The 27,771-nt window shown below is 41.9% G+C and overlaps 1 protein-coding gene across 1 annotated transcript; it reads right to left on the bottom strand.

Annotated features, from left to right (window-relative positions):
• Positions 1-285: 285 nt before the first annotated feature.
• Positions 286-5,763, bottom strand: PTGS2 (prostaglandin-endoperoxide synthase 2; the record flags this gene model as incomplete). The annotated part of the gene is made up of 10 exons (XM_079536399.1): positions 286-692; positions 846-993; positions 1,145-1,431; positions 2,396-2,642; positions 2,818-2,901; positions 3,699-3,880; positions 4,290-4,433; positions 4,925-5,068; positions 5,174-5,290; positions 5,712-5,763. The coding sequence occupies 10 exons, from the start codon at positions 5,761-5,763 to the stop codon at positions 286-288; spliced, it is 1,812 nt and encodes a 603-aa protein (XP_079392525.1).
• Between the last annotated feature and the right edge of the window lie 22,008 nt (positions 5,764-27,771).

The raw sequence follows: 27,771 nt of genomic DNA, 5'->3' as shown, positions 1-27,771 counted from the left end.
CAATCCTAACACCCTTAGTCAAGTATTAAAACAAGTAAAAAAAAAAAAAAACTGGAACTTGGTCCATTTTGGAATACGTAGTTCTGCTACAGAAAGCTTTTAACAAGGGATTTGCTACTACAGAGCTGAAACACAGAAAATCCCTTTTTCTAAAATGAAGCCTTACCTGAGTAAGGAATCTAGGGCAACCCTCAAAGTGAAGATGCAAAAGGTTGCTTTTTATTTTCTAAATACTAGAGCTATAAATAGAATAACTTAGATAAATAAATAAATTAGATGGCTAATTTACAACTCAGCAGATCGCTCTTTCAGTAGTAGTGTGGGGTTGATATCTTCCATTGCTGTGTTTGAGGTACTAACATTAATAGTTGCCTCTGTGGGTTCAGGATTTAAGACATGGAAAGCAGTGAAAGGACAGCCTTTCACATTGTTGCAGATGAGCTTCTGTAAGGAGGCAGTATTGATTATTTCAAACCCCACTTTTCCACCAAAGGTGCTTGGCTTCCAGTACTCAGGGGAGCATATTGTATTTCCCATCAGTCCTTTCAGAGAGAACGGTGCGCCAATTTCTACCATTGTTTCACCAAAGATGGCACCTGGTCTTGGCTTTTCTACAAGAAGGCCTGGATACAGTTCCATAGCATCTATGTCTCCGTAAAGCTCTTCTAGTTCAGCAGCCATTTCTTTTTCTCCTGTAATTATTAATGAATAAGAACAGTAAGTGGAAAGTCCTGTTTCAACAACAACAATATCCTGCTGAAGTTCAGAAATAGCATCACAGGTTTCTATTACCCACTTTAAGGAAAAATTGAACTTGTTTATAAGGAAAGATTAAAAACTGTTACCTGTAAGTTCTTCAAATGATTTGAATGGTTTCAACATGAAGCGTTTCCTGTACTCATTCAAGGACTGGTATCTCATTTCTCTGCTTTGGTCAATTGAAGCCTTTGCTACTTTTTGTACTGCAGCTGGAATATTTTTCCCACCAGCAACCTATTTGACAGAAACAAAAAAGTAGTAAGAACTCCACATAAAAGTTGAGAAAGTTGTATCTTTATATTATTAGTTCTGGATAGATTTATTGAACTGCTGCTCAACCCCCAAGTTGATGTTTCCATACTAGTAACTTGAGAAAAATACCTACCCTGCCAGCACTTTGCTTGGAGAAAGATTTCACCATATGGGAAAGGCCATGTTCCAGCATTATGGAGTTGTTGTAGAGGAACTGCTGGAAAGTGTACTCCTGGTCACGTATCTGAAAAGTGTCAGGCAGCAGTGGGTGCCAGTGGTACAAAGTATTGAATTCAGCTGCAATTCGGTTCTGGTATTGAAAACGCTGGTTGAACAGAAGCTCAGGATCAAACTTCAGTTTGAAGTGGTAGCCACTCAAGTGCTGCACGTAATCTTCAATAACTATCTTGATCGTTTCTCCTGTTGGAGAATAAAAAGGATAAAAAAAAAAAAAAAAAAGTCAATGTTGCTTCCCCTAAGAATTACCAGGCAGTTACCCTGCTCTGAGGGCATATTTCTAAGCTTCTCTAGGGAACAAACACACAGAAAACCTTCAAAACTATAGAAATCAAGAATAATACACTCATTAGCATTCTGTAGTATATTATGGAATGGATATTTATATTTTGGGAGATAAGTTTTCCCTCTCTACCACCTCCACAGCTTGCACCACTTTGCTTATCCTCTCCCAAACTATACTTCCTTTGGTTTTCTACAAAACCTGTAGAAAATCATTAATTACTGTCTACATTGCATTTGATTGTACAATACTATCTGGGATAGAGGTAGGAGGAAAAGGAAGTCAGCATCTCAAGGCAGTCTCTCAGCTTCTGAACTGCTTAATGTAATTGCTTTCTCTTGGTTTACTGTTTCATTTGCTATTTGGGCACAGACTTTTTCAACTGTGTGTATCAACATTAACAAGATGTAATACCATTTAACAGAAAGTAAGACATAAGAAACATGTACAGTTTTATTCTATGCTGTTTTTCTGACTTAACTATAGCTCATCTCAAAGCATACCTGGTTTCACCCAGTCCCAGAAGAAACTGTCGTAATTGGAGAGCAACTGAGGTCACCTAACCTCACAGGCTTTTTCTCTGAGAAAACTAACCTTAGCTTCTGCCTTTTCAGTTCTGCTTCCCTTACATAAAAAGAAGTGTCTATCACTTGACTCCATTTTCTTCATTTTAGTATTTAACACGGGCAGGAGGAAGCTGTATTTTACAGCTTCAGTATTATACAGTTTCAGTAGGGGTCATGAAGGTCGATTTATTTCCTCACATTTTTCTTCTTATTAAATTTACTGCAGCTGCCATAGGAAATGGGCAGAAGTGTCAACCTCAATAGAATATTAAGAGTTTTACATGCAAAAATAACACACCTATCAATATGAGTCTTGTAGTCTGAAATAGCTGCTCATCATCCCACTCTGGATGCTCCTGTTTCAAGACATCACAGACTCTGTTGTGTTCTCTTAGCCATATCGTTGCATACATCATTAGGCCTGGGACCAAGCCAAACACCTCCTGCCCAACAGAAAACTGCAGGTGCTCAGGAACGTGAGGAGGGTAGATCATCTCTGCTTGAGTGTCCTTTACTGTTGGTGGATACATTTCTCCATCAATCATCTGCCAGGGAGGGGGCACAGGAAAAAGAACAAGAGCATTATTAGCCAAGATGCTTATACGTTACACCACATTGACTCCATTAATGCCAACTTTAGGCAAGCTCTGCTGCGAACAGAGCAGTAATTTTAAGAAACATGTCAGCCAATAAAGAGGTGGCAGTTGAGATAAGATGTACCTGGTACTTTAGTTTTCCATCCTTGTGAAGTCTCAATTTAAGTTGCCTCTCCAGAGTCTCTCCATAAATGTGGTTCAAGTCAACCTGTAAAATAAGAGCATTAAGAACATGAAAAGAACGTTGAAACAAGCCACATTTTTTGCTATTTTAGGACAGGTCCTATTTCTAATAGATGATCTGGCATCCACAGATGTTTACCTTTTGATTACGGTATTGTTACCTTATAAGTATCACACACTGATATTTAAGATGAAGCCAAATTATTTCCTGGCAACTGCAGCAATCTCTGCATTAAGTTTTTAAATCACACTGGCAATTTAAGAGGACTCTGTTTAGAGTGTCAATGGCATTTTATTAAGCAGACAGCTCTTTATATATACACAAAGATGTTACAGATTTCTGCTTTAGACACGCAAACTATATTTATATTGAGAATTTCTTCATCCCAAAACCATTTTTCTCATAGATAAATATCTTAAAATCCAAATTTGCTTTTCAAGTTCTTTTAAATCTGTCTAATTAGCAGCACAAAATAAAATACTGTATAAAGCATCTCTGCAACTGATGGAAAGAGTCCGGAGTAGTTCTAAAAACACTCATTACATCTAGCACACTTTAGGTAAAAGCAGATTCTTTGAAGAATTCACAGTCCTCACTGTACAGAGATCTGAAGCAGAATTACGTGCTTGGCACAAACAGTTCTGACCTAAGAGATGCTACTGAGTAGCTGGAATTTTGCCTAAAGATAAGCCATGTAAGGGGTAAAGCCAACAGTTTGTTGCTGTGTTGCACAGTACAGTCACTAGTGTTTGCGTATTCTAACTGCTTGGTAGCTCCTAAGAGCTTAGTGCCGCATTCAAGTTCCAAAGCTATAATCTTACCCCATGGCCATAAGCTTTAGTGAAGCCAGGTCCTTTCTTATGGTCTGTCTTAAAGAACTGATGAGTGAAGTGCTGGGCAAAGAATGTGAACATCACATTTGTGCCTTGTGGGTCAGGAATAAATTTTCTCCGCAGCAAGAATTTCTCCACAATCAGCTTTGAATCTGGGAGTTCCTTCTTACCTAGAAGAAAAGTTTCCTTATAGCAAGATATTCACAACAATTATGCTTCATACTTATTTTTGCTCCTAACAACCAAACAGGTTTCCCATTTTCAACTCTTTTACAAAGGACAGCAGCTTACTAACAAGGGGAACTATCTCCTTTTTGTTGGTTGTAGTCATAGATTTTCCATGACTATTTTTTTGAATTTATTTAAAGCTTTCTAATTCCTGGTTTTAGCACACAGTTCAATAATGAGTGCCAGAATGGTTATCTTTTAGGTCATTACACAATATAACTCATTCATTGCCACTCTCAAAGTCAACAGTGCATTAGGGTGGTTGCAGACAAGCAGATCTGTCGGTGTTTTCTAGGACAACAAGATAAATGACATTCCTAGAAATGAACACTGTGCATCCTTATTCCTTACCTTTAACACCCATCGGTGTTGGACAGTCATGTCCTACTGGTGGAAGGCTTCTTGTGTAATAGGAAAGATTGGAATAAGCTTCCCAGGATTTGTAATTATAGTCACTGTTGTATGTTGGTGGGCTGTCAACCAAGTGTGATCTTGCTGGAAGAGGGGGGGAAAAAAAAAAAAAAAAAGAAGAAAAGTACTTCTTAGTCTCCACTTTGATATATGCCAAATAAAAGAAGTCACAGTGCTACGTTGTTTCCATGTATTTTTTGGCAGCAGTTGCATTCATAAATTCCACACATATAATTGCATTTGACTCCAGTAACTTGTGGCTAATAGATAATAGGAACTGATCCCAGTTTACCAGTTGGATCCAGCTACTAAATTTATAACAAATGGTTCAGGTTGTGTTAGCAAAATTTGAGATTTTATTTGAGGGGAAGAAAAAAAAAAAAAAAACATGTCTGAAAGCCTATTTCACACCAAGCGTGAATATGCTTATAGATCTTAAGTTTTCTTTAAAGTGCTTTTACCATAACACATTTTCCTCTTGCTATTTTATCAATAAACTAATAAAATAAAGTATTTGGAGCCCAACATATAGCTCCTGTCAGTTAGGAGTACTGGAAGAGTGAATGCATACTTACACGTCAACACATATCTCATAATAGTATCTCGTAAGAAGGAAACATTGTTGATGATGTTCCAGACTCCTTTGAAGTGGGTGAGAATGTAGTGGACAGTATTTGGTGTAGGTTTCAATGTTAGTCTCAGCCATGTGAAGAATTCCGCTGTGAGCAAAGATGGAAAGACTGTAAGTTGCTATTCAGAATAACATGCAATTCTGTAATTGAGTTCTCAGACTCCATTTCCGCACGGAGATCAGAGGTACTTACGTGTCGTACAGTTTTCCCCATAATAGCCTGTCCTCGTGCAGTCGCATTCATACCGATCAAATCCTGTTGTCATACACACACCTCTGTTCTGACACGGGAGGGAGCAGCAAGGGTTGGCTGGAATGAAATCAAACGCCGCAGTTAAAAGAGCGCCTTCTCTACTGGATCAGCACCGCAGGGCGGGCAGCAGAACGAGTTCCACTCGCACGAGATTTCGGGCGTCTCCCGGCAACATCAGTGATGTATGGAAGTATGGAAGCGCACTGCTTGCGGGCTGCGACGAACCTGGTCCGTGGAACCAGTTCCGAACGCTGGCTCAGCGGGGGGTCCGACAGCCCTCCTGCCACGCTAACTTCAGAGTCACGAAGCACGTAAAACAGAAGTCCTACGCTCCGGCCGCGAGCATCGCCGCGGCCCGGCCCGGCCCGCCGCCCCCCATCCGAGAGCTCCCCGCACCGTGGCCGTACGGCGCCGCGCAGCACCGGGACGCAGAGCCGGAACCCGCCGGGGCCAGACGCCCACCGCACCCCACACTCACCTGCGTGGCCGGCAGCCAGAAGAGCAGCCAGCAGCGCACAAGGCAGGAGCATATCCCGGCGGGCTTCTTTACGCTTTCCTCGCAGCTACTGAAATCCCAAGGACGCTCGAAATCGCACAGATCGTACTGCAGCCAGGTACTCACCCTCATTTATACATCCCGCCGTGAGTCACCCCCCCCCCCCCCGGCCCGGAAACTAACGAAAGGGGTGGGGGATTTCGCGTGCCTTGCTCCGCCCCGCTCCACCCCCCGCTCCCACCTGCTGTGGGCCGCCCCCGGGCGCGGGCCGTGCCTCGTTCCTCTCGGTCAGGTCTGGCGCGGTCCCGGCGCTGCGTGGTACGTGAGGGGGCGCTGAGGGAGAGCGCCGGGCTTGGGGCGGGGGAGCGCAGCACCGCGAGGCACCGTGCAGCGTAGCGGGGCAGCTGCGGGGTGCCACTGAGCGCCACTGAGCGCAGTGGGCGCGCGAAGCGGGCAGCCCGCGGCATCGTGTGCGCCGGGCTCCTTCCGCCGGACGCTGCTGACCCCCCGCTGACCCAGCCTTGGTTGGATCGTGGCTCCTTCGCTTTTAGTGAGGTCATCTCGGCAGTTTCATTTAGTGAAGCGCGTTTCCTCACGCGCGGAGCAGAGCCCGTCGCACAGCGTGGTGCCGCAGACGGATGCTGCGGGGTGAGACGGGTGTTTGGGGCATACTTGGTTTAACTTTTGCACATTTGCCAATCCCGTTATTAGGAGTCTTACCTCCATATGAGTAGCGCTGCTTTTTTTCTTGCATTTGCCTTAAAGTGCCCCCGTTGCTCTGAGCACAGTCACGTTGTAAACAAAATCTTAGCTCATTTCCTCCCAGCAGCACGCAGACGTGATGCTTTTTGTCACAGATTTCTAACCGGCACACGTTACCTCTATTTTTACTCTTTGTTGCGCACGGAAGGTTACGAAACAACAGGACGTTGCCGAGTTGTGTAAGGGCCGCGCGGTGCTGGGCCCACCGCTGCCTCCCCCGCCGCCTGCCCGCTCCGAGCCATGGTCAGATCTGTAACGACGCCTCGAGATTTGAGGTGATGGTGTTTGCATTGCAAATCGTTGCCTTGAAAAGGGATTTAGTCCGATTTAAACAAAATCTTATTTTTGGCTCTGAAGAAACATGCTTTGGCTGAGTGAATAATTTGTGCGCATTGGTAATTGGTCATCAAGACCTTTCAGAGAGCGGTGCACAAAGGTCTGTCATTGTGTGATTCTTCTGCAATAGCACAAGACACATCTGATTTTATGCTCACACACACAGAGATATGTGTAGGTGTCAGTGTCCCTACAAAGCACTGCTAGCCTCAGCTGCACATATGGAGCACAACATGGCATCAGGAGCCTGTCCCTGCACGCACTGCTGCTTGCTGTGCCTTTCTGCAGGTTGTTCAGCCCTCCCTGGTATGAAACAGGGAGCCTGGCTCCTGCGTTATGAGCTCAATGTCTGGTTGTGAAACACAAGTGGTGTTAGAATCATAGAATCACAAGGTTGGAAAGGACTACGAGGTCATCGAGTCCAACCATCCTCCCATCACCACTGCTACCACAAGCACTAAACCACATCTCACAGCTCCTCATCCAGACGCCTCTTGAACACTGCCAGGGACAGCGACTCCACCACCTCCCTGGGCAGCCATTCCAATGCCTGACCATTCTCTGAGAGAAAAAGTTTTTCCTCATGTCCAACCTAAACCTTCTCTGGTACAACTTGTGGCCATTTTCTCGGGTCCTGTTGCCTGAGAGAAGACGCCAAACCCCTCCTCATCACAACCTCCCTTCAGGAAGCTGTAGAGTGTAGTGTTCCACGGGACAGGATATAGAGAGGAACATCCCCTACACACAGCACCATGGATCGAGGTCTAGCCTTGCAGGTTTTGCATTTTCATTTCACACCTTTCCTATTCCGTCTCTCAAAGTGGTGATGGATGTTGTTGGGCACTAAGACCTCACTGAAAACATCAGACAAGCGAGGTGTTACTTTTTAATTGTGTGGGAATTGGTAAATGCAGACAGTATTTCTGAGGTGTAAAAGCAACAGTGATAAAGGGAAAACTGAATGAGTTGCGTAGTAGAGAATTATCTTTGAAATGATTAAACCTTGCTTGGGTACCATGTAGATATGGGAAATGTATTAGTAAAGGTTTTTCATTACAAAAACAAATGCTATACACCTTGAGCAACAGAGCAGAACTTTTCTGCTGAGAGTGAGGGGATGCTGCTGCTGGCACCACGCTGTACTGGCTCCAGGCAGGGTGTGTGGTGAAATGTGAGCTCTCTTCAGTCTGCTTTATGCTGGGAAGGGGCATTTGTGCAGTGAATGGCTGTGCTGGAGCTGGAGGCATCCAGCGCCTGCTCTGGTGGGTTGAAGCAGGGTGATAGAAAATCAGGGAGATGGGGTATGGTTGTTTTTCCAAAGGGTGCCCTTCACCATCACGTGTTGTTTTGAAATTGCTTGTAATCAAGATCTGATCATATTCTTGAATGAGATTTTTTCTTATAAAGAGTCTGCATCAACTAACAAATTCATTATTTATTTAACATATAAAGTGTCCATGAAAAAAATCACCATTATTTTTACTTCTCCAGTGATCATTTCAGATATCCTTTGCTCTAGATGAAGCAGTGTGTGGAATGGAGTAGCTTTCTCTACCTGAGCAGTTTCACTTTGACTGAAATTTCTGAAGCTGGTGATTCCCATATGTTTCCCTTATGTCCTGTTTCTGTTCCAGGTAATTCTGTCTAGAGCATCTGCTGAATTCACAGTTCTTTACTGAGGCCAGTTTGCTACCTCCTGATGGCTGAGTTTCAGGAAAGTACTAGGAGAAAATTCAGCAATCTGGCATGCCTCAGTAATGCCCCTGAGGGACACAATGGACATCCTTATCCTTCTGCATTACCCACCACGTGCACCCAGGTCTCTGAGAAAAAGCAGTCCCACAGATAGGCTTGTCTTTGCCCGAAACCCTGAAAACCTAGGCAAATTGTGTTGTTCTGATAAGAATGATGATGTTTCTGAGATGTTCGTGGCATGTTTGTGGTGGTGAGATAAAGGTTTTGCAAAGTGGGAATGTTTGTCCATCATTCATCTTCCTTGCAAGGTGTGTACAGTTTTTAAGCATAGCTTTCAAAGCCACATTTATTTATTTATTTATTTATTTATTTATTTATTTATTTATTTATTTTAACAAATGCAGTTTTTCTTTTCCCGACTGTCTTCATTTGTTCATTTTATCTGTAGGCATGGCTTGGAGGGAAAAATTAGGAAAAGCTTCATTTATCATTGGGAATGTTTGTATCCCTGAAGTTAAATTTGCCTCTGCCACTCTGATATGTTTGTTAACATGGAAATTAAGTTATAGTTCTATATACATAGTGGATATAAAGTAACATAGATTTTCTCCCATATTAGTAGGCAGAACCCCACCTGGCCTGTTTATGACAGCTCTGCTTAAAGAAGCAGTAAGTGTCTGAATCACAGAATATCCTAGATTGGAAGGGACCCATAGACATAACTGAATCCAACTCTGGCTCCACACAGGACTAGCCAAAATCTGAACCCTATGTGTGAGAATGTTGTTTTAATGCCCCCTGAGCTCCACAGCTTTGGGCTGTGCCCACTGCCCTGGGCAGCCTGCTAAGTGCCCAACCACTGGTACAGAATCTTTCCCTAACCCCCACCAGCCCCTCCCCGACTTCTCTGTGCCGTTCCTCCAGGCCCTGCCGCTGTCACAGAGAGCAGGGCTCAGAGCAACTCTTCTGCTCCCCATCATGGGAAAGCCATAGGCCAACATGGGGCCTACTCTCAGCCTCTCTGGGTTGAACAAACCATGGGACCTCAGCCACGCCTCACATCTCTTCCCCTCCAGACCCTTTATCATCTTTGTAGCCCTCCTTTGAACACACTCAAACAGTTCTATTCCTTTTTGTACTGTGCCCACAGCTGCATGCAGTATGCAAAGCTGCACCGGTGTAGTACAGGGTGGGACAGTCACTTCCCTTGGCCAGTTCGCAACGCTGGAGTGCTTGATGCACTCCAGGATACAGTTGGCCTTCCTGGCTGCCTGGACACAATGTTGATTCATGTTCAATTTGCTGTCGAGCAAGACATCCCCAGGTCCCTTTCACTGAGGCTGCTGTCCAGCGTCTCCCTCCCCAATACAGATAGGCAGGAAATGCAGAAGGGTTCACTGAATGTTACTGCCCCCTTCTGCTGAATGGTTTTTTTCTTCTGCATGTCATGATAAATGATGGTATTCATATGTTGTGGGGTTTTTTTGCCATTTAGATGGCACTTTATTTTGACGGTGAGCTTTAATAAGTCAGTCACTTACGAAGCAAGCCACACAGTGTTCTGTTTTGTAACTGAACTCCATAAGATGAAGTTGTCATTAGATTCTTAAACAAAAGGCAGACAAAAATATGTATGTACATATTAATTTTAAGTAACTTAACTAAAAAGAGAAGTGGAGAACATAAGATATTGCCACTTAATGATCACAAATCACCTTTCTTACTTGGTTTAAGAATCAAGTATTAAGAATAGCTTCTGAATGCCTTTTTCCTTTTCTTGTTTTCTACTTGCCCTCTCCTTCCATATGGTGAAGAAGTTAAGCTTTATAAGGAGAAGGTGTGAGTTTATTCTTATTTTGCATCATACAGGGTGAAAATGACAAAAGCCTCTAAGTTACAGACCTATTAAACTTTTAATTGTAGTGAGTGGAAGGATCTTGTACATCTATAAGAATCCCTGGGAAAACTGCTTTTGGAGGTAAAAAAAATACTCCAAAACCTGATTCTTTTCATTGAGCAGTATGCTGTTGAGTAGAAGTAAAATGGAGCGTGAGAAACTGTGATTTAGACCTCTGCCATGTTCACCTGTGTAGTGGGTCTTCTTGTTGCTCCAAAATATGATGGGTAGCAGAAAGACTCTTTTCTGTTGGGAATGTTCTGGAGAGGGAGCTTCAATCTCCAAGGACTGCGTGTGTTTCCCAGTGAGGTGCTGGTGCAGTGTGCTGGTCAGCTCCTTTAATGAACTGATTGTGTTTTTATAAATGAATAAGTATACAGTGCACAGTGCCAGGTAAAGGCATGCTTCTGCTGATAATTACAAAGATCCATGTCTGAACATGTAACAGTTTTGTGTTCATCATGAGCTCCAAGTCTAACATCTGTCACAACAGTTACAAATTAAGTGTGGTATTTGTGGCACATTCATGGAAACATGAATCAAATATTTACAGGCGCTTTAGAGAATGGAATGAAACAAAGTGCATTTTTTTCCTATCCATTTTTTGCCTTTATGGGTTTCTAAGAAAATAGAAATACAGCCCGATCAATGAGTTGTGTGGGATGCACACATTGCATAGTAAAAATGGTAAAACCAAAGACTCGTTGCATGAGCTGACATTGAAATCAGAGGGGCTGCTTGCACTGAAGCTGGCAGTGAATTTATTTTCACTTCTTTTTAATATGTTTCAAATGTTTTCCCTTCCTCTGTGATTGTAGGAGTCTCATCGTCATGTTATTTCCTGGCAAATAGACCTGTTATATTTCTTCAGCCTGTACTTTTCTGCTCTTTTATTGCAAAACATGCTTGATCTGAAGCTCCCTATCACCATCATGTTAAATATGTTGCAGCACAAACACTCTGCAGAGTTGTTGGGTATAAAGATACGATAATAAATCTGCGTGTTCTGAAAACATTCTTGAAAACTGAAGGACCTGAGGAGGAAGTCTGTCTTTATGCTTCTTTTGCTGCCTTCTGCTAGTCAGAGATGTATTAACAGAAATGTGTGTCTGTGTGCTTGCTTTAAACTCTCATGAAACCAGCCGGTTTGTCTGGCCAGGGTTGCCATTTTTCTGTCTTTTTATGTGGTCTCTTGGAAAATTGTGGTCATTTGGGTCTCGGTTTCACTGGGACCCCAGTTCTGTAGGTGAAATACTCAGTTACCTGGTTTCAGTAAAGGAGATCAATTTTTTTTCCAGGTTAAAAAAAAAAAAAGTCATGGTAAAAACAATTTCTGGAGCTTCTAGACTGCTTCAGTTTTGCTTTTGTCATCTGAAATGCAAAGAAATGTGTTCCAGTGAAAGCTGAGTATGAATTGCAAATCTTTGAGGTCCAGGATATGGGTGGTTGTGCTCTGAAGCACAACACCATGGACTGCGTGTGGGCCCTGCCTGCCAGCATAGGTCTGCTTCAGGGAGCACAGTGGGTTGAGATGGGAGGCCAGTCAGGTGTGGAATTGCTTAGGAAAAAGGAGCCGAACCTTAAATTCAAATTCAGTTTTTTGTTCCAGAATTATCCTAGAAAGAAATTGGCAGAACTAATGGGTAGGTGGAAGAAAAAGCTACTGCTAATTTAGGGAAGAGCTGAGTGAATTTGGTCCCAAATTAATTTTTGTTTTGCTGAAAAAGAAACAAATCCATTGCTTGTGTTTTATTTGGAAGCTGAGAGGAATTTTGGATTATGCTTTCCAATATGGGAAGATTGCAGTTTCTATCATTAACGTCTTCTCAAGTAACTCTTTCCTTGCTTCTGTTTTATTAATGCCTGATTTTTTGTTTTAATCCTCTGAATCATTCTGGACGGATGCAATAAAGAGTGAAAGGCCAAACTGAAACTAAGTTGAAAAGAATGACTTAATGTCAGATTTAACTAGTGAGATGAAGTGTGAAATGAGACACCTCATTGCGTGGCTTCCTGGTCAGGTATTTCCCACTGCTGCTTGCTTGCTTTATAGATTATTTGCCGTTTGCATGTGTTATAACACAGCTGTAGGGAAACTGTGCATTTCTTGGTGCTTGATAAACAGCAGTTTGTCACACAACCAGACAAAATAAGAATCGCCAGGTAAAAATTCAGTATCTGCCTTATTCAAAGAACGGGTGAGCTCTCTACTTTGGGAAGTGACTAGATGTTGGATTCATCTTATTTTAAATGAAAGTTAATCCATGATTCTTCTGCAAAAATGACTTCCAGAATCGTGTCTCCTGTTTTTCAGATGAAGTGTATTAGACAGCACTGCTCTTTTCCTCATTTGCAAACTCGGTAGTCACAAAATCAGTCCTGCCCAACTAGTTCCTGAAAAACAAACTCTAAATGACTTAAACTCAGCTGGAAGCACTCTAGGATGAATTTTTTCCAAGGAGTGTAGGCAATGGTGTATGAAACAGAACATTTTTATCCTATGGGGTAGTTTGAGTTTGCGGCAGAGGCTGCCCTTGATATTTCAGCCCCACTGCTATCTGTCATATTTTGTTTAGGTCTTTTATGGGTGAATTTAAAGGAAAAGGCCATAAATGAAAATGATCAGTTTTTTTTTTTTTTTTTTTTTTTTGGTCAGCCTGAATGCAGTATGTATGTATGTATGTATTATTACTATTATTATTATTATTATTATTATTTAATGTAGCTAATAAGTTTTCAAGAAGCCTTGTTTGGATGCCCTTGACTTTGACATTTTCTTCCTATTTTAACAGTACCTGTGGGAATTTTTCATTGTTACTTGAGTGAAAGGAAATAGATTTTTCTTATTGGCAATCAGCGCCCAACTTCTCTGCTATCATGATTTTTTTGTGTGATTTTTTTTTTTAGTAGTTTCCATTTTTCCTCAACGTAGCCTCAATGTGTTTTCTATTTCCTATGCAGACATTTGATCTATTAGATGTGACAAATACGTCATGAGATTTTATAACTTTCTTACATAAAGAAGCATCAGCTGACATTTTGTCTGCTTTGTCATCTCACAAAGCTGTAAATTGTATGAGGGTAATTGATCGTGTTACGCCATTTATAATAAGCATTTTAGATCAAAACAATCAAAAGGTTACCTTTCCGTGGAAAATCCATCCATAGAGAGAACATTTGCAAATGCTGCTCCCTTCCTCATTGCAGATGCTGGAATTTTCTCTTAGCTACTTCCTGCTTAACTTTAGTGAATTCTTTCACGCAATCTCACGCTCTTTTGTCATGCAACTGTAAACCAGTCATTTGTTACAGCAGTGAATATTTTATCTTGGAATTTTCCATCACTACCAAAGGGAAGAAAAGGAGCACTTTGGCATAAACTATGTAAAATGGACTGTGATAGGATTATACCTAAATAAAAGATTAAATCTAACTCAGTGTAAAGCATTTATCCATATGTGCATACTATATAAATACTCCCACTTATAACTAGGAGAATTAGGAATAATCTGGAATTAGCAGAATAGCATGGCAGAGCATTCAAACCCCAATTGCAGTGCAAAAAATTAGAGGCTGGGAGACATGCAGAGCAGCTATGCAGGACTGCAGCACCAGTAGCCTAAACGTTGCATGGTTGTCGGTGCATGTGCAGGGATGGACTCACCAACCCAGTGGTTCACTGCAAGCCTCTGTCCCTAAAGCAATGCTTAGTGGAAATACTGGGATATTTTATTTTTTGCTACCTGAAGTGCACAAATGTGATGTCTCATCGTAACTTGCCATTCTCTAATCTAATGCATCGCAGAATCATAGAATATCCTGACTTGGAAAGGACCCATGAGGATCATCAGGTTGCCACAACAGGCTGTCTGTATGTGAATCTCCAGGGTGAGTAATAATTGGGACGTTTGATGTGTGTAGTGTGGTAAGGCAGGCTTCTGGTCAGGGCTCCGACATGTTTAATATGGGACAAGAGCAGAATCTCAGGAGATGGGTACACCTTCTTCCTGCTGTGAGCGTTCACACAGAGCCCACGTGAGCAGGTGCCATCAGGGCGCGTTCTCGTTAAGGACTGGATGTGGATTAAGGTGTTGGTGTTAAGATGTTGAGTTCATTAAAACTGACTCTTCCCATTGCAGAGGTTGGAGGAGTCACTGGGTGTCAGGCAAAAATGTTCCATGACACAGATCTAGTGGCAGTACTTTGCGATGGGCAGGGACCGTGCGGGCACAAATTGCAGCGGTGTCTCATGAGGTGTCTATAGGGAGGTTGTGCTCCAGGCTGGGCTGCCCAAACCGTGTCTTCTTGCTGGTCATCCCTACTCCCAGGTTTAAGTCAGAAGAGTTTTCCATTGTCCCAGTGTCCTTGTAATTGCTTGTTGTTTTGCCTCTCCTCCAACGTGTTCTTATGACACACACACACGCAAAATTTTTCAAAGAAAAAAGAAAAAGGAAATTTTGAGAGAAAAAAGCTGAAAAAGACTCGAAACTAGAGAACAACTGTTCCGTGTGATCGTTTTCCTTAAAGACCTTTGAAAACTCTAGCTAGGTGGGTAACTTGCTATAATTTCTTGCAGTTACCAATGTGAACTGAAGGCGCTGGGGAATATCATGAGTTGCACTGCTTAGGTCAGAACAGGAATTGTAATGCAGGATGATTCTGCCAGCAAAATATGGGGCTCAGGAGAGAAAATCTGGAGAAAGTCCTGCCTTTTTCAAAGTGAAATTAGATAATTGTGCAGGAGACATCACATCATGTTATGTCTTGCCAGACATATGATCCTTACCAAAGAAAAAATAATTCAGAAATTGTTCAAATGCTTTTATGCTTTAAAAGATGGCCAATTATCTAATGGCACCAGCAACTGACTTGCTCGCTGGGCTGAAAACCAAGCCCCTGAGGGAAATAAAGTCTCACTGTTTACTCTCTGAAGGTCTTTAATTTCTTTTCCCTAGAATTTTCAATTAAGGGAAATGTGTAAATTATGTTAAGATATAAAATAATTAAGGAGATATAAACACTGCAATGGCTGTACTAGATCAGACTCACAGCCTGTCTAATCTAGTATCTGCCAGGGAAAATATCTATCATTGCTTGAACTGTGTTAGAGGTTTTAGCCTGCTTACTGTGACAGGAAAGTCATCTACTTATAATTTCTATTTTAGTTCATTAGTGTACCAGGACACAGCAAATTCCACTGCTGAAATGCACCTTTTGCCAGTAGGAACATCGTTTTGCAAAGCAGAAGGTCTGCCTCCTGAGAGGATATTTTTTCAGGAAAGGGTATGTGCTTATTTCTTTCAGGTATAGCCGGATTCCAGGTGCTGAATTGTCAGCACACAGGCTGAAGGACTAACTCAGGTCTAGCTGATAGTGTCATTGCCATTAGTAAGTGCTATGCATGTGATCTTGTGATTAGTTCTGATTATTTCACTCCACACATTATGTCTTATATCACAAACATTGATGGTGTTTCTTGGTGGACCTGAAGTAATTGTCTGTTTGGTATGATACTGCTGTGACTCTGTTTCACTGTTTATCTGTTTATACAGCAGATACCACTAAAATATTTTTTGGTTTATTTCTCATCCTATACCCGAAGGAGGAGAAATGGGCTGAGTGCTATCACTGCTTCTCCTTACAGGCCACTTATTAAGTAAATGAGGGCTTTCCAGCATGCAATGGCAACGTGTGTTATTTTGGGTCATCGCTTTGTGTGGCAGTTTTCCTGAGCTTGTTTGGAGAGAGTTGCCAGAGACCTCGGGACTGCCAGCTTCCATAGAAGCTCGGCTTCCCTGGTGGGCAGGTCTGGAAGGAAACGGCAGAGCACCTCATCAGCTTGTCTTGGGAGCCGGCTCTGTGCCAGAGCTGTTGCTTCTCTGGACCACCACCAGCTCCTCCGAAGGGGCTGGTTTCCAGCTATTGCAAAAGCTGTCAGCATTTTGTGATGCAGCCAATGAGTTCCCGGGTCAATAGCTGGTTCCAGCGGTTACTAGATATGAGCTTTTCTTCCTCACCTGCCGCTCCTTTGGCTGGGAGAAGGGCGTACTGCATCTAGGGCTTTTAGCTCCTGCTGGGAGAGGAATGGCTGGCACTCTGCAGGGCTTGCCTTTCCTCTGGACTTGACTGTGCAGGGCTGTGGCTCCTGTGCAAACAGCTCTCCCACCTTCCTGACCGCAGGACACCTCCCACAGCGTCCCAACCCACTCTCTGCCCTCGCTGTCCTTGGCTGGCTCTGGGTGAGGCCTGCAGGCACCTTAGGGCACTGTGAATGGAACATGGCGGGGGCAAACTGTGGACTTCCTTTTGATGTACTCGTTAGAGCACTCCTGCCTGTGTCAATTAAACATGCAGAGTCGTTCTTGAGTGCTATAACTTAGCTCTTGGGGATTTGGAATGCTTGTACACTTTCCTGAGGGAAGGAAAAAGAGAAATATTTATGTGTAGAACACTTTGTCGTTTCCTTTTGCTGGTGAGAATGATTCGCCCTCCTACCCGAGGCTCCTTGTCCCCGGCTCTAACACAAATTAATGTAAATCCATGTTGGCGGTACTGTACTCAGAAAAGTCAGGTATTATTGTCACACTATGAGCAATACTGAATGGGAAAAAAAATCCCCAGCAAATGCAAAGCGCTTTGCAGAGCAGGAATTTCTAGGTAGTGTGGGTAACATTCTTTGCTGCACCACGCTGTGCAGCAGCACTGTGGTGTTGGCTCATGGTTACCCGCTCCCCAGCAAGTCTGTGCAGCTCCATGGGGATTTACACAGCAATGTTTTGGATACTCTACAGCACTGTCCTGGGGATGAAGTATTTCAGCGCTTTCCTACTACCTCGAAGCCCTCTCAACACAAATTGGTGTAAGATTAACGTGAAATAAAGAATTTACGCACATCATCAACATTTGGACGGCTGAACTGTTGTGGAAAACAGGAGAAAAACAAGCCCATATGCAGAAATCTGTCTTCAATTCAAATCCAGGTTTCTTGCAGTGTACCTGATAGGTGGATAGCACTTGTCTAACTGTTCAAGTGGGGAACCAGTTCCTTGCATCTGTGGGTTTGCTGTCACGAAAAATAACACTGATTGAGATAGATGGATTTCACTTTATACCCTAACCCTGTTTAGATTTTATCCAGATGAAAATCTCAAAATCTCCCCTTCTTCGGGTGCTCTTGATTCTAGCTTAACTAGGAAGTTAATTTTAATCTTCTTTTTGCTAAACTATTCTATGTTGCTCAGTACTTAACCAACATATTAATGAGTTGTTAACCTATTTTGCATTAAAACCAGTCTTCCTCACCTGGCATAGCCATGCCCTTATCTTAAGGAAAATCTTCTCTTTCTCTGGCTTTAAATACAAGGGCTCCAAATATAGTGCCTCCTGTTTTATGATGTTGGCCCTAGGAGGCAGGTTTTGCTGGTTTGGCGGTAGAGGTTGAACCTTCCCACCACCACTCCATTACATGTTGTTGCCTTATGACAGATGACAGCAGAGGGGCAGCCTGACAGAATGGTGCCTGACATGGAAGTGTATGAAGCAAAGGAGTGTCATTAAATTCCTCAGTGAGGAAAAAACGGCACCTGCTGACATTCACTGACACCTGCTGAACATTTATGGAGACCAAACAGTGGATGTGAGCACAGTGAGGTGGTCAGTGGTGCATTTTAACACTGGTGACAGTGATGTGAAAGGCAAGCCACATTTTGGAGAGCCGCACACAGCTGTCATACCACAAAATGAAGAGCATCTCAGTCAACTCATCTGCACAAATTGTCTAGTAGTAGTGACTGTATTAAAAACTAGTGTTTGTTGCTGAGAATTTGCTCTATCAAACAGTGTTTCTGCTCCCTTTGTATCCTTCGTAATTTTCATGGAAATAAATAGCAGGCATTACTTTCAGAGTAACTTACGTATATTGATGCTTGCTATATCTATATTCATACCCAGGATTGAAAGGCAACCTTCAAGCTTTCCTCAAACAATGTGTTCCTCATTTGCATAATTTTGGTTTAAAATACAGCACCATGTTGTTCATTGGGCATACACAAAGTACCTCCTTCTGACAAGGGCTGACTGTTTCAGCCCCGCCTGCCATATGAATGCGTTCCTCTGCTCATCCAGTGTGTCTGTCACAGACCAGACTGTGGCTCCCAGGAGTTTTTTTTTATTTACTGGTTTTGGAAGACAGCAGACCATTAGGAAAATGTGACAAGCAGAACTTGGGCAGACAGTTCTGGAAGAAAACTTGTCGTTTTTTGTCCAAAAGATAGAGAGAACTATCACAGTATGGTTGCACTGCATGGTTTCTTGATATGAGATGAACCACGGCAGATGAACTTCCAAATTGGCTTGCATGGGTTTGTGCAAGGACCCACATAAATAGTATTTCATTATGTTTTGCAGCATATGGAGGATTTGAAGCTCCTCTTGGGCTTTCAAAAGTCATGAAACAAGAAACTGAACATTTAATGTTCATTTGTGCCCAATTAATTTGCTAGGTTTCATTGGACAAGAGCTGATTTATTTCCTGAATTAAATGCCACTTCAAAAGTGTATTCATTCTGTGCCTGCTTTTTTGGGAACGTGAGGCATTGTTTTGTTGATTTCTGTACAAAAAAGGAATAGGTAACTAAAATCTCCTTTTCTCCCTCTTTTTAATTACTGCCTTCATCTTTTTCTAATGAGAAGACAAAACAAAAATGACACTTTTGAGAGTTAATGAAACTTCGGGCTATGGCAGCTAAGTGGAAGACCTGTAAAAACCCACAGAATTTGCTAACCTTAAAAATAAAATGTAATAATTTACAAAAAGGCAAACAACCCTACCAGCAGTAAATGTTCCATTCAGTTACTGAATAAAGTACCATTATGCAAATCAGGTTGCAAATTTGACTTTTACGAATTATTCAGGAAATGCATCTTGAAATATAAATATAGTGGTAGCCTGTTTGTTCTCTGAAGTCACTCCTCTTTTTGTCTATGTGGCATGGCACGGCATGGGAACTGTGCAAGGGAACTATTTGCCTTCTCCAGTTATAAGAACTTTCCAGCTCACATAGGCTGTCAGAAACCCCACTTCTTGAAGAGCGTGGGGACTGAGGTGAGCTGCAAATTGCACGTCACCAGGTTATTCTTGTGTAGCTGAGGAAATGCCTTCAGTTCAGAAATTGGACTTAATAAATAATGGAAACAGCCAGTTTATTGATTTTTCACACAGAGAATATGGGGGAGAACTTACTAAGACTGAAAGTGATCATCCATTTGCAGGTTCTCCTCCTCTTCCACTCTCCCCACTTTCTTTCCAAAAAGGAAAATGGTTGGTTTTGCACTGTTTTCCAACTGAAAATGCACAGTGAGTTGCGCTTGGTTGGGTGTACGTGGACATGATTCAGAGCCCTTCTTGCTGAAATTTGTGAGAACGTATGCATAACAACAGTAAGCACAAAGAGCATTGTACACATAATGGCTGTTTTTATCTTCTCTCATGTTATATGCCCAACATTTTCCTTGCCAGGTTTCTAGTTTTTTTTTTGTATTGTATGAATTCAGTGAGATAAATATGCAGAAAGGTGAATTCAGTATATCTAAGCATAGCCTATTAATTGCAAAAGAGAGTAACAGAAATAATCTCAAACGAGTTAACATTTTTGGGAGCAGACTCAAAGTTTATCCGCATAGCTGGTAGCCCCCAAGAGTCAAATTCCCAGAGGGATTTGCTTGCTAGGGAATGGAGCTACAGAGGGCTACTTTGAGTAGGATCAAGCTTCATGCAGATCAAGTTTCTGTGAAATAGTCGTTCCTGTTGTGATGTCTCACTGCATCTTAAAAGTGGGAAAGCTAGATACCAAATGAGGCTGATCTTGTGTAGTACTTTGATTTTAAAACATGCTGCGAACATCTCCATTGAGAATGGTATGACTGTGTCCCCAGGCTTTTTTCACAGGATTATGATCAGGAGAAGTGGTCACTCTTGAGTTTATTATTGTGATGGTGTGTATAATATATATAGTCTATGATACTGCTTTGCTGAATCTGATCAATAAATATTGACTTTAACAGACATAGCTCTGAACAGTCACAATTCTCTGCAAGGGTAATGAAAGAGGAATTAATGCAAGTGGCATCCTCCTGGGAAAACTTTATAAACAGAAAAAAAATGAGTTCGTTGTTTGTTCTTAAGCTGCTAATACAAAACTTAGAAAAAAAACGTAATGTAAATGTATGCATTATGTTAAAGATTTTTCTGTGATAATGCTTCTCCTGTTTCAAATGGTGACCATTCCATTTACAGGAAGGTAAAGATCATCTGTATTTCCATACACCAGCTGAAGACATTTAAGGCCTGTCTTTAGCAGTAGTGATAGTCCTTCAGAAGATGTGTATTCTTAGGAGCAAAAGCATTGCTATCTTCTCCACTGACAGCATAAGAATATATGTGAATCATAAGCACTTTCTCAGGTCTTGACTTAATCACAATCTCAGGGCTTCTGAGCCTGTGCTCGTTTGTGGTCAAAAATCTCATTTATTCCAATAGAATATGGAAAAAAAACAATAGGGTTTTATTACAAAGAAAGCATAACAATAGGAAGTGAATGTTTTTTGTGTGTTCCTGGTTTATTGCATGTTTCCATGCTTGCCTTTTTTGACAAGGCACTGGCTTAGCACATATCAGAGAAATCCTAAAGAAATGTGACCTGGGTAAACGAACCAGTTTTTCCCAAGCTGAAGAAGAATGACTTTGAAATTAAAGTTAGGTCTTTGCCATAAGCTTCACATGTAATGCGCTGAGACTTGTTCAGGCTCCTGTGTCAACTTCTAACTGGAGCAGGAGCAGAACTTCTCACTATGTCTTGCCTTCTGGGAAGGGGCACCCTTCTGTGCTCCTACAAAATGCGATGTCTGAATTGCAGTGCCAGTGGAAGTCTCTGGTGGCAGGAATTGCAAATAATCCCCAAAACAAGGAGGGTTTGGGATTTGGGACTGCAAAGCCTGAACATAAACATGATTTACGCCCATTAAATCAGACCTCTTTGTACATTTTCAGCTAAGTTTTCAGGTTCTTCTCATGCATAGCAAGAAAGGATCTGCAAACATAGTTGCCTCTGGAAAAAAAAAAAAAAAACAACATTTATGATGTGCTCAAATAGTTCACATTAAAATGTAGCTGAATACAATGACTGATATGTATCTAACCCTCTGACTGGTATAGGTGATTCCACAACTCAGCTTTCTGCCTAATCTAGGGTATTTTTTTTTCCACCAGCAGCACTGGGTAGCACACAAGGTCAGGTCACATTCTTACGTGCTTCCTTGGATCACCAGTGGCAGTGACCACTCTGAGCCCGTGTGGCTCATGCTCCGTGGCCTCTTGCCATCTACTTCTATGGGCTGTGACACCCAAGAGGCCGAAGCTGCTCCTGATGAGAAGTGTGCTACTGCAGTGAGATCCTGGTGGTGACCAACATCAGCAGGGACTACAGCTTACCTCCACCACTGAGATGGAAGCTGTTTTCTGGTTCTTTTTATGTGTTGTTAGCTTTAGCTACAGCTGCCTTGGCTTAGTACTGTGGCGTACCTGGGAGGAATTGGACTTGAGCCTTTCTGTTAAGTCCAGGTTTAGCATTAAAGACTTTTTGGGCCTTCTTAGCTTTGTGCAGGTGTATATTTTTGTCTTACTCTGGCTAATCCTGAGAAACTCCCACAGAAACTCCATAAAAATCCCATCCTCACCCTACCTCAGCACAGAAGGGTGGTGGGTGTGCACGCAGCTACTGGAGAGCTCCATGCTGCAGTACTCGTGAACAACAGGACAGACCTGATGGTGAAGAGCCAAAGGTTGCAGGTATTCTGATTACTCAAGTCTGCTGGATCAAAAGCTGGATGTGAAGTTGTAAAGAATTTTTCATTATTTGGCAACAAGTAGTATATGAAATTCGAAGTAAAGCATCCAAGGAGAAACACTTAACTGTGCATAATCAGTGGTGCAATGCTAAAGCAACTCATAAGCAAGACAATGTGGAGCTCCCATGATTTGTTTAAATCTTCAAAGCCATAGGAAGAACTGAAGTGAGTTCCTGACACATGAATGTATGCTAATTCATATGTCTATGAATGTTTATTTAGGTGTATCAGTGCTTAGACCCAGCTTGATGATTTTCCAGACACCATTCCACATGACATCCCTTCTTCTAGGATGGTTACTTGCTCTCCACTGCTTGACATCTTGCTGAGTGTGATCTCTGTTACACAGTTCTGGCACATGGCCAGCATATTTCCAACCAAAGTTTGGATGATAATGATATCTATCCATCTGCCTATCGAGCTGTCTCCCTTCCAGCAAATGTTTTAGCTGTGCTTTGTATCCCTTTTAGCTACAGTCAGCACAGTGACATTTACGGCTTGTGTGTGTTGTGATTTAACCTGTTGGGCAGCTCAACACCATAAAGGGGATTGCAGAGAGAATGGAAAATAAACAAAAAAGTAGAACTTGTGGGCTGAGATAAAAACCAAGTTTTATTAAGACAGAAAATGAAGAAGAAAAATGATAGTAGTCATGTAGTAATATTTACATTTTGGTTGCATTATTTACAGGTTGCATCCACTGTTTGGTCTCCATAAACGTAAGCAAGTGTTGATGAATTACAGTGGGTGCCATTTATATTTTTATATTTATTTAAGACAAGTGATGCAGAAGCAATTACTCACCACCTGGCAACTGGTGCCCACTCAGTCCCCAAGCAGCAGCTGCCTGCCTGGCCAACTCCCCACCCTTTTTGATTATTTTTTTTTTTTCTTTTGCATGATGCCATATGGGATGGAATATCCCTGTGACCTGTTGAGGGCAGTTGTCTTGGTTCTGTCCCCTTCCAGCTCCTTGTGCTTCCCAGCCTGCACAGCACTGCTCAGCAACAACTGAAACATCAGTGTTTTATCAACCACTGTTTTTCTCCTAAAGCCAAAACACAGCATCATACCAGACACTGAAGAAAGTCAACTCTGTCCCAGCTGAAACCAGCACAGTGTGCCTGTTGTGATCAGAAAAATCAGATTACACCAGTCCTTCAGACTAACAAGGAAAGAGGTGGCTGAGCAAGGCCGTAGCTAGGAAGCGGTGATATGGATCATCTGAACAAAGAGCCAAGAATTAAACCTGATAACATAGTTAAGCCATTTTTTCCACATGGTGAGAAACTGGACAGGATTGCATCCCATGGAAATACCCAAGATTTGCTCTATTTGGTGAAAATCCAAAATCAGTAGGAGACACAGAATGATGAGTCAGCTGAACACAGGGACTACTCTTGATGCTGATGAGTATTTGGCTGCTAGAGAGGGATGAGTGGCATTCTTAGTCCTCCTGCTGCAGTAAGAGTATTTTGCTAAACAGCAGTGGATCCACTTGTATGGAGAAAGCTCAGCTGGTAAGGATTTCTCTTTTGATTTCTTCTAACGCTGCTTGGTTGTTTTTCTCGTTGCTGTTGGTATTACATGCAGTGATGCAGATTGTTCACCATTATACCATACTGATGTATCAGTACAAGGGGTATTTGTGTGCGTGTGCATGTGGCACATCTGGCTACATAGTTATATACTTGCAGGGTTTTCTGAGAGCCCAGGATGAAGCACAGTTTGCTGTGTTTGAAACTCTAGACCTAATTTTAATCTGTATCAGAAATCTAAAGTGTGTAATTTCTGAGGGGTCTGGTAGAAGATAAAATGTCTTTACATTACAGGTTTGCGGAACTTGGGAAGACCTCAGTCTGTATGTGCACTAAATATTGCATTATAGGCTAACACAACAGGTGACTGATGTGGATGAAGAAGCTCTGTGGTGCCGCTGGTGTCAGGCACTGTGGGTGCCTGCTGAAGTCCCACATGCACCTGGGACTTACTGTGCTCATAAAAGGCAAGAGCAGCAATGACAGATCAGTTTCCTGGCCTTCCTTCTCATCCTTTCCTCTTGCATTTCTGTGCAATTACTTTAATCTGTGGCTGAGAAAATGGCACAGGTATTTCTCTAATTTGGGAAGGAAGCTCATTACTACACGTGTGCTTACTGTCCATCCGAGGCATTACATAACTTCAGGAACAGCACACAGAGCTGCTCCGGTGTTGTTAAAGTTGGCATCAAAGAGGAACAGCATGCTTGGCTGAACAAATGCTTCCCTATTAAGTAAGACATATTGCAAACACAGAGGTGTCCTTGGCATTCTTGTAATTTTGTACAGCTTTTTCCGCTGTGCTAAATTTAAACTGGAAATATTGTTTCCATTTAATTATTAGGAAAGGAACAGTTAGGATTTTCATCCTAATCTTTCCTTGCTAATGACCTTCCATATCTTCTGGGCAGCTAAGCGCACTTCTTTTCTGATACATTACACCCATCTGAAAGATGATTAGAATGTACTTTGTGCATTACATCTCATCTACTGATTACAGTTATTCCCAGTGAGAAATAAAGGTACTGTGTGGACAGTAGGAGTTGGTTACTTCCACTCAAGCTTTTCCTCAATTTCAGGAAGCATGTCAGCAGGAATGAATTCGCTTTGGCAACTGGTGTTTTCTGAGATAAAAAGCAAAAAGCAAGGATTGTTAACCTGGGTTTCAAATGTGATAATTTGGAGCTTCGAAGATCTTTGAATCATTGCTCAGTTCTTAGATACAGTTAAACTTCTGGATGTTGTATACTGAAGGAAGAAAGTCTGAAAAAATTAAGGTTAGGGCAAAAGAGTCCTATTGCAAGTTGTCTGTCTCTGTCTTTATATCTCTGTCTATATCCATGTAGTGAACCAAATTTTAAAAAATTCATATGCTGTTTATGCCACTTAAGACCCAGGAAAAGTGAATCCATGTGTGAAGCCTGTAGGCTTCCCCCCTCCGCCTTCCCTCTCTGCCCCTCCAAAATTCCAACATTCCTTTTTAAGGCAGTTTTGCAAAACTGAAGAGACAGCAGCACATAATAAAACAAAGCTTGAGTAAAACATTGTCAAAAGGAATAAAATTGAAATCCTGCCATCTCAAGTCCAAAACTACTTGGAATTGCTATAGGCAGACAGTGGGCTATGTACAGTAGTAAATAAAAGGTAATCAATAACAATGATTTACTTACAAAAGCAAGTATCCAGTCAATTGTACTTAATGAGTTAGTTGATTATCTGTAACTGAATGCTAATGAAATTTGGGACATTTACAAAATAAGAAAAGTCATGCTTTAGTGAGGATTATGATTATTTTTAAATGAAGAAATTAATTATTAGGGGTGGCTTCAACGAGATGGTAGTGTATTCTTTTAAATTTGTGGCAATATGGAGAAGTCATAGACTTTAAAGATGTAGTAATACTTCATTATGTTTTAATTCTTTGCTGTTTTTAGGCTTCAGATAGATGAAGTGTTACAAACATGTCTGTGAAATGACAGTAAGTGGCAGGAAGTTGTTAGGTCAAGAAGGCACCAAAGTAAACATACAGTAACTAAATAGCCGAAGAAATTGGGGAAAAAAAATATACAAAATGAAATTCAGGATGGGAACCACAGAAATGTGCAGCCAAAAGGAAATCATCTGAAACAAACAAACAGCAAACAACAATAACAACAACAACAAAAAAAAAAACGCCAACAAGAGTGAAAGATAGGAATAGGGAAAAAATTATGCTATTGAAATTCTGGTATAACAATTCACAGCAAATTGGTCAGAATTACCCAGAACAGCCCAGTATGATTTTGAGGTTCGTCCCATCATGTACCAGAGTGGAACATAATGTTACTAGTGCAATTATATACAGATTGTGGCATTCCCTTCTAAGCAGAATGTGCCTGGGAGAAGTTGAGAGAGAACCCAGAAATAAAAAAGATAAGTGGCTGGAAGGTTTGGGTTATGAGAGGATGTAAAAAAAGGTAAATATACTGCATAACTTGGCTAAATGATAACTTGCTGGACAGCTAACTGTCTGCAGACACTGGAAGGGCATATTCAGGAGGATGACAGAGCAGTTTCAGGTGTCTTTAAAAATAACAGGCAAAGTAACTGAGGAAACATTTCATCCGGATGAGAGGACAGGCTCTCTTAACAGTGATCTCTCACAGGCCACCATGTTCTCTGGGAAGCGGTAGAAATGATCTTGAGGATGTTGAACGAGGTATGAGGAGGTGGCAGCAAGAAGCAAAGCAGGCACAAAGGAGGGGCAGAAGAGGGGGAAGAAAAGCAATGTCTTGTTCTCTCCTCTGCATAACCGTGGCTGGCTGGTCCTGCCACTGCTGTCCTGGAATGGATTTCAGGAGGACAGATTCCCGCAGTGCTGGCTCCATCTACAAGAGCCATTCCAGGCCTGGCATGTTTGAACGATTGATCTCAGTGACTGAGAATTCACTCAGTCCTGCTGAGTACATGCATTCCATACAAATGACAGTGGACTTTTAGTTAGCAGCACGCACCTTAATTGACTTTTCTCAAGTGACTGGTAGCGAGGATCCACTAAGATGCTCTAATCTGAAGAGACCAGAGGGGATGCATGCCCATCCAGAGCAGTCAGAGCAAGAGATGTCTGCAATGGCACCAACTAATCGGGCAGTCATTTCAGCAATTATAATATTCCAAGTCTGTAGGAATTCCTTTTTTATTCCCAGTGGGCCAACAGAAGAGAAAACAGAAAGTTTGAGAACAAAACTGGGAAGATGCAGAATGGAGTAGTGGCTAATGGCTGGCAAATTTGTTTGGTGACCTTGACCTGATGGTGGTATTAAAATACTTTCTAAGGAAATATACTGAGGAAATTGGTTGTTTGAAACAATTAATGGCCTGAATGAGTAGCTTGCAGCCTAAGGGAAAACTTAAAACCAAAGACTTAGTAAGTTAATCATTAACAGTAGTAATGTTTTGTTTTCAACAGTTTATTATAAGAAAAACAGTGTTTTAATGTCATGTCTGAGAATTGTTATTCAAGCTTTAGAAATTTCTTCTGGTTAGGCTTGCTGTGGTTTGCACATACAGAATACAGAATAAACTTGTGTGGGAATACAAGAATTAGTTCCCCTGGGGGAGATGCACAACCCCATAAGATTTTTAATGAATGCAGAAGTCGGCCATCTATGACCAATTTCAAGGCAGCCTTTAAGCATAAAATTAAAGCAACGCATATGCTTACGTTTCCTTGACGTCAATGGGCCTTCAGCAGGGCTTAAGAGGTGTCCTGATTAGCAAAGCTTCCATCAGCTCCTGCTTCTGCTTATTTAAAACTGGACCTTAACAGGAGTCCTTAAAGCCTCGGTGCCATTTCAGGTGGTGGTACTGTTCCACTCTATCAGATATACACACAGTGGAATAAAAACGCAATGAGAAGTCTCAGAACTTC

Source organism: Tetrao urogallus (genome assembly GCF_951394365.1).
Source record: "Tetrao urogallus genome assembly, chromosome: 5".
In the NCBI taxonomy this organism is placed as follows: Eukaryota; Metazoa; Chordata; class Aves; order Galliformes; family Phasianidae; genus Tetrao; species Tetrao urogallus.
Note: the sequence above shows the minus strand (reverse complement) of the source record. Positions and strands in the feature narration are given on the sequence as shown.